Source organism: Heterodontus francisci, chromosome 1 (genome assembly GCF_036365525.1).
Source record: "Heterodontus francisci isolate sHetFra1 chromosome 1, sHetFra1.hap1, whole genome shotgun sequence".
Classification (NCBI taxonomy): domain Eukaryota; kingdom Metazoa; phylum Chordata; class Chondrichthyes; order Heterodontiformes; family Heterodontidae; genus Heterodontus; species Heterodontus francisci.
Genome location: NC_090371.1, coordinates 269321413 through 269335390, shown reverse-complemented (window position 1 = coordinate 269335390; position 13978 = coordinate 269321413). Strand labels below are relative to the sequence as shown.

At 43.6% G+C, this 13978-nt stretch overlaps 1 protein-coding gene across 3 annotated transcripts in view; it reads left to right on the top strand.

Annotated features, from left to right (window-relative positions):
• LOC137376321 (thrombospondin type-1 domain-containing protein 4-like) overlaps positions 1–13978 on the top strand; it is a 448955-nt gene that overhangs the window by 361437 nt on the left and 73540 nt on the right. For all 3 annotated transcript variants that reach the window (XM_068044644.1, XM_068044634.1, XM_068044626.1), the window contains one exon: positions 4510–4714. In XM_068044644.1, coding sequence (XP_067900745.1) covers positions 4510–4714 — 205 coding nt within the window. The remainder of the gene's footprint in view (positions 1–4509; positions 4715–13978) is intronic.

Genomic DNA, 13978 nt, shown 5'->3' with positions numbered 1-13978 from the left:
TTGGGCCAGCAGCACGGGAGCCGGCACACCATCCTTAATAGGACGCTGAGCGCGGAGGTGGCAAATGAGGAGGCTGCCTCCAGAAATCTTTGTCTGCCGGTGTCGCTCCCGAAAGGTGGAAGCTTGGGACCCCCATTGGGACCGACGTCACGGTCACAAAGCCCGCAGGAAAATCCAGCCTGTTAACTCCTGTTTCTCTCTCCACAGATGCTGCCTGACTTGCTGAGTTTTTCCAGCATTTTCTGCTGTTAACTCCACATTCATAGTCATTCAGTGAACCTTCAAACAAACTTGCTCAAATGTCAAAGTTACAAGAGTTAAGGTCACTGAGATGATACAAAGCAGAAATAATCTGGGGAAACCTCAATTTCTGTAAAAAAAAAATTACCACACTGCATTTATAAACAATATTGGTCACAAGAGAAAGAACTATGGCTCTAAATTACACCAAGGGTGTAGTCAAGCATGTTCATCTGAAATTCCTCACGGCTGTCTTAAAATGAGGTGTTAACCTGTTTAAAATAAATGAGTTAACACCTGTTAAAACAGCAGAGATTAATTCCAGACTAATGTGCTTATCAGTACCTATTTCCTTACCCTTAATTCTACTTTTCCCTGCTTTGCTTTATTCTAGGTTTTGGTAGTTATGAGCGTTCTAAAAATCACTCCTAATAAAGAGGAGACGTTTGAGCCTACACATGTGTTATCAGCATTAACAGCTGCTTTCCTGTCTCTCCAATTGTGTACAATAACAATGTGTTTCAGTGCAAAACTCTCAACACAACAGCTGTTCCAGCTGCACTGTACCATTCCATATCGAACCAAGCAGTCAGAACAGGGGCCAGCAAGCAAAGCTCCACTAACCACTTCTCTTGTCTGTGCAATTCTGGCCCTCGTACTTCGGCACTTAGCACGAACGGTGCCAGTTTTAACTCGCCAAAATCAGTATTAAAGAGGAGGTAGTACAGAGAAACCTTTGTCGTTGTGAGCTCATAGTGGAGTACTACAGAGCTTTGGTGCCAAGTCTAAAGTTTAAATTAATGATCCCATTCATTTGCATATTTGTCAAAAGTTGCTAACAAAGAAAGAAAGGACTTGTGTTTATATAGTGCCGTTCACAGCCTCAGGACATCCCCAGAGCACTTTCACAGCTAATGAAGTACTTTCCAAGTGTAGTCACTGTTGCAAATCTAGGGAAATGTGCTATTAATTTGCACACAGCAAGGTCCCACAAACAGAAATAGATAACAGCCCGTTCGTCTGTTTTCAGTGATATCTGTTGAAGGATAAATGTACTCCCATGCTCTTCTTTGGAACATGCCACAGATCTTTTATGTCCACCTGAGCATTAATGACAGACTTCCATTTAATATCTCAACTGAAAGCCAGCACTTCCAACAGTGCAGTCTCAGCGTCCCTCAGCATCAGTCTAGGGTGATATGCTCAAGTCTATCAAGAGGGGCTTGACCCGATGACTGAGAGCGCCACAACTAAATTTAGTATTTATTCCCTAATGAGACGACAGCATTTTTTAAACATTCAGGGCCATAAAATTCAAACAGAACGAGCCAGCAAGTAAGAAGTATAAATACAAATAACTGAGTTGCCAGGGATTTCTGGGTCAGATTGCCAGGGCTCGGGGTCACCTGACCCTTGCGCTGCAAGTTGAACACTCCTTCTGTAAAGCTAATATGAAAAATGACATGGCACCATTTAACTGAACATTCTCTGCAGGAGGAACTTCTAAACTCTGCGAAAACACAATGTGCGCCAATAAATCACAGTTTGGATACTGAACAATGGAGCAGCAGTAGAGCTGTCATCCACTGAATAAATGGTTTGTACAATACCTTAAGTTTAATAACAAGTCCTGTGTGTAGTTTGCTTACCAGTTACAGGCTGGTAGAAGGTAATCTTTTAACTTAGTAAAATGACCTTAATGCTGTGAGGCACCTGGCACAGTAGAAATGGGAAGTAAAATGTTTGTCTTGGTACATTGTATGAGGATTTTATATTGTAAATGATTTCTACATGACTTTTTTTTTTACTGCCAATAGCATACACTCCCAACTCACGCACCTCCCTTGTGTGTATGAAGTTGCATATGTGGTGAAGAATTATCTTGATTATTGTTAAAAGAATGCAGATTCAGATGTTCAGCACAAGTTTGAACGCGGTTTATTTAGCAGGGAATTACAAGGTCTTAATTGTAGTCAAGACTCTGTTATTGCTCAATATGTATTTGGCCTTCCTGAAATTGCACAAGAAGAACAAGGATAAGTGAATGTGGGGATGACTAAAGGACTTCATTTCCTGGCCCCTGCTGCTTCAGGAGAATCTATACAGGAGGCACAGTACAACAGAAATTGGGATGGAGACTCGCAACACTGGGTCTCTGCTCCCATAGCGTTGCCTCTGAACTTCCTTTCTGAATTTCTTAAGAGGCCTGTATCACCACGCCAGAAGCAAACACTGGAAAGTAAGTTGTAAGATTTCATCCCATTAATGACATCAGGGGCCCTATGGGAGATAGACTCACTTGACAGTTAAATATTATATACACTTTGCCTGTCATTCTTCATAATAGCATCAGACAGTCCCTCCACTTTGACTTTCCATTGCAATAAAAGATTCCATAGAAATCTGGACGAACACCATCAGTACAGCCTGCCACACCTATTGTACCACCTTCAAAACCTTTGGTTCCCTCGAACAAGAAATGGAATTTACACAGTTTTATCCACTATTGCCATCCCATTTATTGTGACGATGTTACCATCTTGTCAGTGTCTAACAAATGTTTCCCCTTCCGAACACTGGGTGTCATTTGCAAACAGCTAACTAATCTAATTCTTCCTCTGACGTGGTATCCCAAAAGCAGGGCTAACTGATGGCAGCTGATTTTTCGGGTCAGGCTGTTAGTCCCACATTTACTCCCAATCTCTGTGAGCAACACACTAGATGGATTAACCTCAGACTGCAGCTTTTCATTGCTGCAGCAAAAGTGGCATGATTTCAGGTTCCTGTGGAATCAAAGCGGCTTCTGTGGAAGTGGAATGACCTGGGTTACACAATCTGAACATCCACTGTCTGTTCCAACCCTCCCCTTCTCCCTGCCTCTGTGTCACTCTGCCGAGTTCATCTGAGAGTGGCTGAGCTCATATGGCAAAGAGTAAGAGTCATTATTTCTATGGTAGTTTGAGTGAACTCCTCTATAAGCCTGTCCCTTGAGCTGACAGTGCTGATGAAGACCCGCAGTGTTAGTTGTCTCATTAACACTCAGACTATTAAGAACAAGGTCATTATTGACCCTGGAATTGCTATCTACTCCAATGCTGTCGGCATGCTTTCAAATCTATGAAGCAAGACCTCACATATACAGGATGTGGACTCCTCCTATTTATCACCATGTTGTAGAAGCACCTAGACACTTCATCCAAGGACTGTAGCTGTCTATCATGATATGAAAGTAATTATCCTTTGAAAGCAGGCCCAGCAGATCTGGGTCCACTGCCTGTGCAGCTGCTTAGGAAACCACCCTCCGTCTTTTGCCTCATCCTACTCTTCCTGCTCCTGATCTCCTGTGCTTGGCAAATCAATCACAGTGCTCCCCACATATGCACTGTCTATATGAAAAGATTTGCATTTATATAGCAACTTTCACAACATCATGATGTCCTAAAGTGCTTCATAGCCAATTAAGTACTTCTAAAGTGTAATCACTGTTGTAGTGTAGAAAACATGGCAGCCAATTTGCACACAGCAGTGTGATAATGACCAAACAATCTGTTTTAGTGATGTTGATTGATAAATATTGGCCAGGGCACCGGGGAGAACAACACTGTTCTTCTCTGTATTGCCATGGGATCCTTTACATCCACTGTAGGGGCCTCACTTTAATGACTCATCTGATAAGTGGCACCTCCAACAGTTCAGCTCCTACAGGTGCAAGGGGGAAAACTCCTGTTTCAGGCAGGGGCTTAGAATGCCTGGAATGGCACCTTTACCAATATGTGGCACCCTGACACAGGCACAGATAAGGCAGAGGATGTTGTATCCCAAAATTGATCCGACTATACTTGAGCACAGCACTTACTTCTGAACACCAAGGCACAAGGGAAATATGAAAGCGGTGATAAAAAGAGTCATCAGGGGACCTCGTGGAGAAATGTAAGATACTAAGTGAGGACTATTTCAAGTTAAACCTCACCTGCAAGACAAAGGGACTTAGGTAGAAACTGGTAAACGGCAAGTTCTGGACCGTGCTAGGAAGCACTTCTTACAAAGAATGATTTATACCTGCTATGGTCTCTGGATTGAGAGAATGGAGGCTAAAACTCTGGATTCACTCAAGGGATAGGTAGATAATGTGGTGGAGAATTGTAGGATTCTTATGAAGGAATAAAATAGACACACCAAATGTCCTCTATCATCTCTATTTATCACCATGAAATTATGTAAAACAATATGAACCGATGTTAATGTTTCACTTCACTTCTGTCTTCACAGAAAGTTGGTTGTGATGAGATACTGGGCTCTAACAAAGTTATGGACAAATGTGGTGTTTGCGGTGGTGACAACACCACATGTAAAGTAATATCTGGAATCTTCAAGCAAACCATCATGTCAGTAGGGTATCACAAGATTCTCGAAATTCCTGAAGGAGCTACACGAATTAATGTCACTGAGATGACAAAAAGCAGAAATTACCTGGGTAAGTACTAACTTCTGTGTAATTTGACTGAGCTTGATTTATAGACAACACCATGTGGGCGTTTTTAAAAATAACAAGGACTTGGGAATTCTGCAAGGCTTCTCCCGATCTCCTGCTACAGGAGACCAGCGGAACAGCCATTTATACTATTTCTCCGGGGGGCCCGCAGATTTCGTGCTAACGTTATGGTAGGAAATCAGGAAGATCCCCATCAGGTTTTAGACCCAGAGTACTTTTTTTAAAGCTCTAACTTTCTCCCTATTCTCTTAAACAAAGAGTTTGGAAGGGTGTACCTTCCGACATGGTCACAATGAATCCTGCACTTTAATCAAGTTGCCAGGGTGCGTGCTTGGGTGCCAAATATTCCAGCCTGAGATTAGTTCAGGGTGGCAGAAAAGAACTAAGACCAAGAAACCTAATTCTGAATTCAAATTAACTACATGCATTCTTTGACTTTACTCAGGAATACCTGTACCTCTATTGACTGATTGCTCTGGGCACTTTGCACCATCTCTCTATGTTGAAGTGTGTATTATAGTATTGTCATGGCTGCTAGAGGCTGTTCCTTATTAAGCCACTTTTCAAAGCATCATGTGACAGTAGAGGGTAGTTTTTAAATATATGATGCCTTTATGTCAACTTCTGGATAATTCTCGTGGAAATAAATGCCAGTTTTTATCCAATCAAGTAGCTATTTTTCAAATTGTTCTCTGCTCCCACACACATAATTGACACAGGGAGGCCATTTTCTGAGCTCATGCTGTCACCAGGAGAGTTTGCCAATTGGCTGCCCATAATCGGGAAATCACAGGCACTCTGCCAACAGTTTTCAATTCAAAATCGACCCTCACAGGTAAGTAAATTCACTAAAGTTTGAAGAATGAACAATAGATTCAACTGGGAAGAATAGATGATATTATTATGAAAACAAGTAAAATTTAATTTAAAATAGGATATAACAGAAAGAAATAAAGGTGATAGGAAGATGGTAGGGGAAAAAGGAAAACAAGCCAAGCACACATAAAGGGGGTGAAATTGGTCAAACGTAGTAATAGGAAATAAGCTTGTAACGAATGGCAGCCTATTATACAATGCGACCAATTTCCTCATCTGTTGACTTCAAATGGGTGTAACACAGGAGCATGAGGAAGATGGCCAAGCAGCCAATAGGATGCTTCCTCCAGTCTCAACAGCTGCCATATTCTGTACTCTCCCTCTGCCCTCGGTTGCCACCTCCTCTATTGCAGTGAAGCTCGTGGTTTGATAGTGGGCCTTCTCTGGACTGGAGAGCTCCCTCTTATTGTCTGCCATCTGGTACTGAAAGAAGATTGAGTGTGTGTTAGTGTGTGATCTGTTAAAGGAATCTGAAGATATTTGTGGCAGCTTAGCATAGTGTGCAAAGTGAGAGAAAGAAGCAGCAGGTTTTGGGAAGAGTGGGCAGCAACTCTGAGGCCGGTAGCAAGTGTAGAGTGTGTGAATGTAACAATGAGATGCATTAAGGTCTGATGCTATGATTAGAGGAGCGAGATGAGATGTGAGGTGGTACAGGGCTGTGCAGATTGTAAGAAAGCTGTGCATAAGCTTCTTACCTATGCAGCTTTGGCCAGGTCACTGAATTTAATCCTGCTGCTGACAGGGCCGTGGTGTCAGGCTCCTGGCATTCACACATATGAAAGCATACATCGGCTGGAATTTTACCTGGGCGGGAGGCCAGCCGAAAAGTCGGGGTCGAACCTGCCTCTGCCAGGCCTGGGGAGCCATGTCAGGATTTTTCGATCCTCAGGCCCTCAATTGGTCTTGGGCGGTATTTCCAACTCCTTGAGGCAGAAGTCCCATCTCATGGAGCTGCCGGCCAATCAGTGGACCGGCCGCTCTTAGTCCCAGCAGTGCCACTGAGAGCGGTGGCCACGGCTGGGACTACACCCAACCATCGTAAGCAAGGTGAAAGACAGCTCTGGAACAAAGTTAAGTTTCTGGGGCCTCGCCGGAGACAATTGGCCGGGCCCCAGCGAGGCAAGTGGTGTCAGTGGGAGGGGTGGGGGGGGGAGTTTTGTGCAATGGGGGTGGTTGGGGCTTCGGGGGTGGCTCTTTGTGGGACACAGGGTGCCTGATCAGGAGGGCCCCCCAACCTGCAAGAAGGCCACCGGCTTTTACCTAACGGTGTTCTTGAGGCCTTTGCTGTTGCCTGCCGAGGGTAAAATACCCACGGCAGCGGGAGGAGGCCCTTAAATGGCAGTTAATTGGCCAGTTAAGAGCCTTGATTGTCCTGGGGCGGGCAGGATGTCTCTCGTTGCTGCCCTGCATAAAATTGCAGCGGGGGCGGGACGGGGTCAGGAATGCCCCCCCCCCCCCCACTTCCCACTGAATTTTACGCCCCCCACCATCAGCCCACTCATTGGTGCATGTGGTGCTCTTGGGTCAAACCTCTGCTACCTGACCACAATTCTTTGTATTTGCAAAGGACAAACTTTCAAAGATTTTACAATACAGTGGAACAATTAGCATTATTTAGAATATTTCAACACTAATAATGTGGCAAACTGATTAACATTTTCACAAGCAAGCACAATGTTTAGTATAACCTTCTGAATCATAGCTTGCCCCTGTGCATAGCTTGCCCCTGTATCATTCACTTAACCTGATGGATTTGTAAAGGATTGCCTTTGATGATGTTAATTGACTATATCTAGAAGATATGGCATTTTTTTGTTGAACTTGTTGTGCTTAATCTGCACTTACTCTTAAAGAATTCACAAAAGCGGACTGGTGAAAGGTATATCAATGTTTTATTCACACATTTAATCATCTAGTACAAGCACTCACTATATTCACAGTATACTACCCATCAAGACACGAGATGATCAGTCTCGGACTTGTGGCTGCCCGTCTGTTCTCTGAGTCCTTGACTCAGGGTGTCTTTTCGAGCGTTCTTCCGCGGGGTTCTTATGCCGTCCCCAGTTTCAGTTAGGAGTTAAATCTTGTTTCCAAGACCCACCCCTCTTACTTACTCATAGTGGTCTGGTATAATGACATAATGATAATTCCTTATTTGATTCAGCCAGAGTCTTGTCAGCACGTTTCATTTCTCACACTCTCCCATTGTCTACTGAGAGTCTAATCATATCTCGTGCCCATAGCAACTCCTTTATCTGGCATATGCAAGGACACTGTCTGGTAACATCTCTTTTGTTTCAGCCTGTTTTTCTGGACTGGCTATGATTCCTTGGTCATCTGTGTGCTGTGCCCCCTATGTTTCAACACACTGTGTATTGTTGTTTGACTAGACCTTTGTCTCAACTAAGTTCTTATGTGTTTTTACTGGGTTTACAAACTGTGGACATGGTATGTGGTCAATAGCTGAGATGTTAATCTCACTGGCTTAATGCCTTGCCTCGTGATCAGATTACCAATAAATGGCAGCTCGCATTTGTTATAAATACACAATTGTCTTTATTGAGTTCCACGTTGACTCTTCTGATAACCTAAATTACTTTTGAAAGTCTGTCATCATGTTCCTCTTTGGATGGGTGCCAGTCTATGATGTCATCATCCTGCAATGTACTAGTATATAATATGAATGGCTTTGTGATACACTTTCTGGGTTGGAGTAAAATCAAGGGGAAACTGTAAACATCTGTACCTCCCATAAGGAGTATTGAACGTACATAACTTGGAACTTAGCTCATCCAATTTCACTTGCCAGAAACCATAGGAGGCATCTAACTTACTAAAATATTTTACTTAAGTGCCATTAATTTCTAATGTGTTGGAAAATTATAATCTACTATTTAATCACCTCATTACCTTTCTCAGATCCAAGTACATTTGCAATTTATCATTCTTTTTGCCACATATGGTAACACATTTGCTTATTAATTTATTTTCTTTATGACATTGAAGTCCTTCATTCTGTCAGGCTCCATTTTTGCTGCTATACAGAATGTTATTTTCTGCATGGATGGATTACTGGGCAACATGCTGAACAGTTGAGGTCCAATGTTGACCTGGCAAACAATCCAATCCTTCAATTAGATCTTTGTATCACGTAGATCTTCTATACTGTGTCCCAATTTTAACTGGGGGCCACTTTTCAGTGAGTGAGTTTTGGTGTCAGTTTAAAACTCACCCATTGCAGCTAAAAAAAGAGGCTCATGGTGATTTAGCTCTGAGGTCTGTTCAAATGCCAGGGACAGATTTACCACCCATTCTGGTTGAGGACTCAATGGGAAGTGGTGCAACATCGTGCGGTACAGAAGCTGGCAGGTAAGTGCACAGGATCAGCTGCTGGACTAATCCGCCTGGGTCCCTGTGATTGGGGGTGGAATGAGGGGCTGATTATATCAGGGGGAACTTAGAATTTCTTCCTGGCCTCACAAGGAAAGAAAAAGTATTTTTAAATTTTGGGGACTTTTCTGATCTCAATTCACTTGCATGCAGGATTGACCTGGCAGGGAACTCATTGCCATTTCCCGTTTAGGCCTCCTCATAAACATTTCAATCAGGTTGACGCCATCGGGACCCGACATGCATATGACAAAAAGGACACTGCCAACATTGTGCAGAGGTCCCTGCTACCCGCTCAAGGCAACAAGTTAAAATATAAACCTGTCAAATCCTGGTGGTTTCAAGGCAGCTAAATAACTAGGGCAATTTTAACTATCCGTCCATCCAGTTTCTGCTGAGTGGGTAGGGTTATGATCACTTTGAGTCTTTACTGTGAGTCCTCTTTTTAGAAGGTGCAGTTGCTAACAAATATTCAACCTGAAAGTTGGTTCGACATCTTTCAGCATCACAAATGGCGGCTTGTATTTGTTGTTTTATATTTGACATTGCCACCGCACTTTCCGTCCACATGTATACTTTGCATAGTAATCCATCACTTTTACCTTAGCTTTGTGTGATTTAACAGTAAGGTTTTCCATTAATAAGTTTGTGGCTTAATTGTTGGGGGAGGGAATAACTCAGGGGAGATTTGTTGCCCTGAAAGCACGCTGCACCTTTTACACCCAGGTACACAGTGACTATTCAAGAATTTAGTCCTGCTAAAGCTCACTGGCCTCATTTAGGGTTTGAAAAGGAAGTAAATAAGCTTTCCCACACTTTCCATGGTTTTCTTCTGAAAATCAACTTCGGTAAAAAATGAGCACAACTTCAAACTCACTTCCTGCCCTTCAGAACAGAAGTATTTAAACTCCCTCAGTTCTGACTGAGAGTGAACTTCTATTTTTGGTCTTTTGCTTTTGTTGCTTAATTTAGGTGCATTTTTTGCACTGTAAAGTTTAATTTTGCATTTCACTTTTTGTTTTCCACCACTGTCCATTCATGGGCATTTTACTGTGATTTGAAACATTGCTGGTTAAATTTTTTCCACTTGTTGGTATGATTCCAAATGATTTGCAGGCTAGGTGTAAGTTGTAGCTCCCTTTAATACTTAACTACACAAAGCTCTTTTTAACAGTGACTTTTTTTATTTCTGTCTTCCTTTGCACATTTACCTATTCTGACCAAATAATGTTGCTTTTGGGATTGTTTTCAGATTCTTTGAAATCCATGGCTGAATGAAAAAGTAAAATTGTTGGAAAGAAGAACTTGCATTTATATAGCATCTTTCATGACTTCAGAACAACCCAAAATGCTTCACAGCTAATGAAGTACTTTTGAAATGCAGGGCTCAATTTGGGCCCAACAGGGGCAGGAGAGAGCTCAAAAGAGCACTGCCAGCGGGTGTGCAGGTTCCCCGGCTCCATCCGGCCTCCAGGCCATTTTTGTGGAGGGCTATCTGCTGCACGCAGTGGATAGCCAGCCTGGCTCATTAAGAGCCTACTGAGGCCAATTAAAGAAGGCCAATTGGGATTATACAGTGAGCATCCAGGTTGTCGCAAGTGGCGGGTGCCAGTTTAGGAGTGTGGAAGCGGCCTCCCTGGAGCAGGCCAGGGGACTAGCTCTCCAGACAGGCCGAAAGGCCCTCCCGGCCTGCTTTGGGTGCAGGAACAGCCACAGGCCACCTCCAAGAGAGGCCTCCCCCACCCCACAGTGGTAGCCTGGCTGCAAGATCCATTTCTTAATTTAAAATTTAAAAATGTTGGAGAGAGTGCCCTCTTCCTTACTTACCCTGTAATGCAGCTCCTTTCAAGCTGGAAGACTTCTGATTGGCCCTCCAACTTTGAGAGCCTGCCCGCCATCCTTAATTGCACGGTGAACCCATCTCCAAGCCAATAAAGGGGAAACCTCTGTGAAAATCACAATGAGTGACTGTTTCCCCCCGATGGCAGGTTCGGCACCCGGAAACAATTCCGACCTCTGTTTCCCACCCTGGAGGGAAGGTCCTGCCCACAGTCTCTATTGTATTGTCGGAAATATGGCAGCCAATTTGTACCAAGCAAGGTCACACAAATAGTAATGAGATAAATGGCCATATAATCCCTTTTTTGATGATCTTATTTGAGCAATAAATACTGGCCAGAAAATCTGGAGAACTTCCCTGTTGCCATGGGATTTTTTATATCCACCTCAAAGAGCACAGGGAGCCTCAGTTTGATACCACATCTGAAAGACAGCACCTCCAATAGTATAGCATTCCCTCAGTACTGCACTGAACTGTCAGCCTAGATTATGTGCTCAACTTCTGGAGTGGGGCTTGAACCCACAATCTTTTGCCTCAGTGGCTAGACTGCTGCTACAAAGCCAAAGCTAACATTTTACTATGGTTTTAATACATTATTTACTTCAGCCTCTGCAAACAAGCTCCATCTTTAGCCTTCTGCTAAAGCAGCATGGATTAAACTGGTTGGATAATTGACACAGTCTTGTACTGACTGCTATGAGAATGTCTTTAACATACAAACTCAAAATTGACCTGAAACATTGATACTTACTGAAATTAGAGGATCATACTATAGGAGAGGAACAGAAACCCAAAATGACCTAGAGAATTTTAGCATGACTATTTTTAGCCTTTAATAAGGTTTCACATTTCCTAACAACGCTGGACCAATCTCCAGTAGGCATTAGTTGGAATTGTCCAATTGCTGGTAGACTCTGGTTCCTTTAAATTATATTTTGTGCAGAAACTTGAGCCCCTTTTTAACACAGGGCATGATTGCAGAAGGGAGGAAGGGGCACAGTCAAGCAAGAACCAGACACGTTCGCGCCAGCAATAGGCCAGGCCCATTTTAACTGACGTCCCTCATCACCACATTCCAAGACCACCTGAAGCCAGTGGAAGTCAGATAAATGCAGAATTTTGGCTGGCAGGACACGACCACCAAGGACCCGAGGGTATGGTCACTGGTTCTGGTAAGTCGTCAGGAGAGGGTTGAGATTGTTGGGCAGTGATCACAGTCAGGAGAGCAAAGGGGAAGTCTCCGACAGGGGATGCTTTCTCTGGCCCTGGCTTCATTTGGCCAGAGCTCGCCCCACAGGGCCAGCACTGTTATGACTTGCCTGGCCTGGGGTTGAGAGCACGTGTGGGTCCAAATAATGTCATCAGCCCTGACATTTGATGCCTCACATGCCTCCCAAAACCCAAAAGTTAAAATAATACTTGGAGGGAATGCGGCGTGAACAGGAGGTAAATACTCTTCCCCAATCTTAACCTATGCTTGTCAGGTTCAGGCTGACCAGTTAAAATTGGGGCTCTGGGCTTTGGTTGAATCGGTGTCAAGTCAAGTTCTCCATTCAATATTGACTGGAAAAATATCATTGAGAAATATGTTACACACAACTTTATGATGGCTCCTTTTACATTTCTAATATTTGCTAGTCCTGAAGAAGGGTCACTGACCTGAAACGTTAACTATGCTTCTCTCTCCACAGATGCTGCCAGACCAGCTGAGTATTTCCAGCATTTCTTGTTTTTATTTATGATGGCTCCTGTTGCTTCATCTGTAGGGATCTTGCCCTCACCACATCACCTCCATTGCAACAATACAACAAAAAAGCAGAAATACTGGAAATCTGAAATAAAAATAAAAAATGTTGGAGTATAAAGAAGGTCCATCATCACCTGTAATATTAACAGCCCCAAAATGTTACCTTTCTTTTTTTCTTGCTGATATCTCTCTTGTGTATTTCCAGCTACCGCCAAGAAGTTCAGTTTTATCTGTTCACTGGGAAACTCCTTTTTTAATTCATTAATGGGAGGTGGGAGTTGCTGTCAAAGCCAGCATTTATAGATGCTACACACTGCTGCCACTGTATGTCGTTGGTGGAGGGAGTGAATGTTAAGGTGATGAATGGGGTGCCAATCAAGCGAGCTGCTTTGTTGTGGATGGTGTCTGCAGTATGCCCTCCAGCATGGCCTCCCAGGATGCGGCCTCCTAATTGGCCGCCTCCGCTTCCTTGAACAACTGTTGGGTTCCTGAAGCTGCAGCCACACCGGAAACACTGGGTGCTGCTGAGGCAGGTAGGGGACCACGAGGGCACCTCAAAATGGAGGCACCCTTGGAAGCATGAATGAAATGCCGAACATAAAGAGGCCCTAGGCCGGTAGGGACATCACAGTGGGTGGGGTATGGAGTGTCTGGCTTTGAAGGCCTCCATGGCCTTCTGCCAGGAGATGTCCATGGAGCTGCTGGGCTCTACTCCAATGCTGGGAGGATACCAGCAAAGTCCTCACCATTCACCCCAATTAATTTGACTAATTGGCTACCTGCCACTGCTGCATTGACCCCCCTTCCAGCAAGATTGCGGAGGTGGGTTTGAAGGCGGGACTGGGAAAATTCCATCCAATGCCTAATTACTATTCTATGGATTTGTCTCTCACCTTCCTTCCACCCAGAGTCCACATCTAAATATTGTTTTATGGACTGTCTTTGTCTAGCTCTATCCAAAGACCATGTCTAATTATTATATCCTGCATTTCCCCCACCCACTGTTAATCTCCTATTTTACGGAACACCAAAGGGCTGATATTCTAAATATACAGTTCCAACTCTGCCCACTGAGAGCGCATAGCAAGAATCTAGTGTACTCAGAAAATCAGCCCTTAATTTCCTTCCCTGAAAGAAAACGTCATACAGTGTTGCTAATCACTCTCTGGCTCTCCTTTTCAACATATAAATCCAGCTCCTTTTAAAGCTATCAGTTGACGTTGACTCAACTCCCTTCTGCGGAACTTGTTCCCTACTTCCACTATCCTGCGGAGGAAAAACATTCTAATTTCCAACTTGCTGGAGGCTTGTTATAAATAACGGGTTTGTTTAAAAAAAAACTCTGAACACTCATCAATCATTTCATTGACCAGGGAGGCAAAGTAAAGATAAT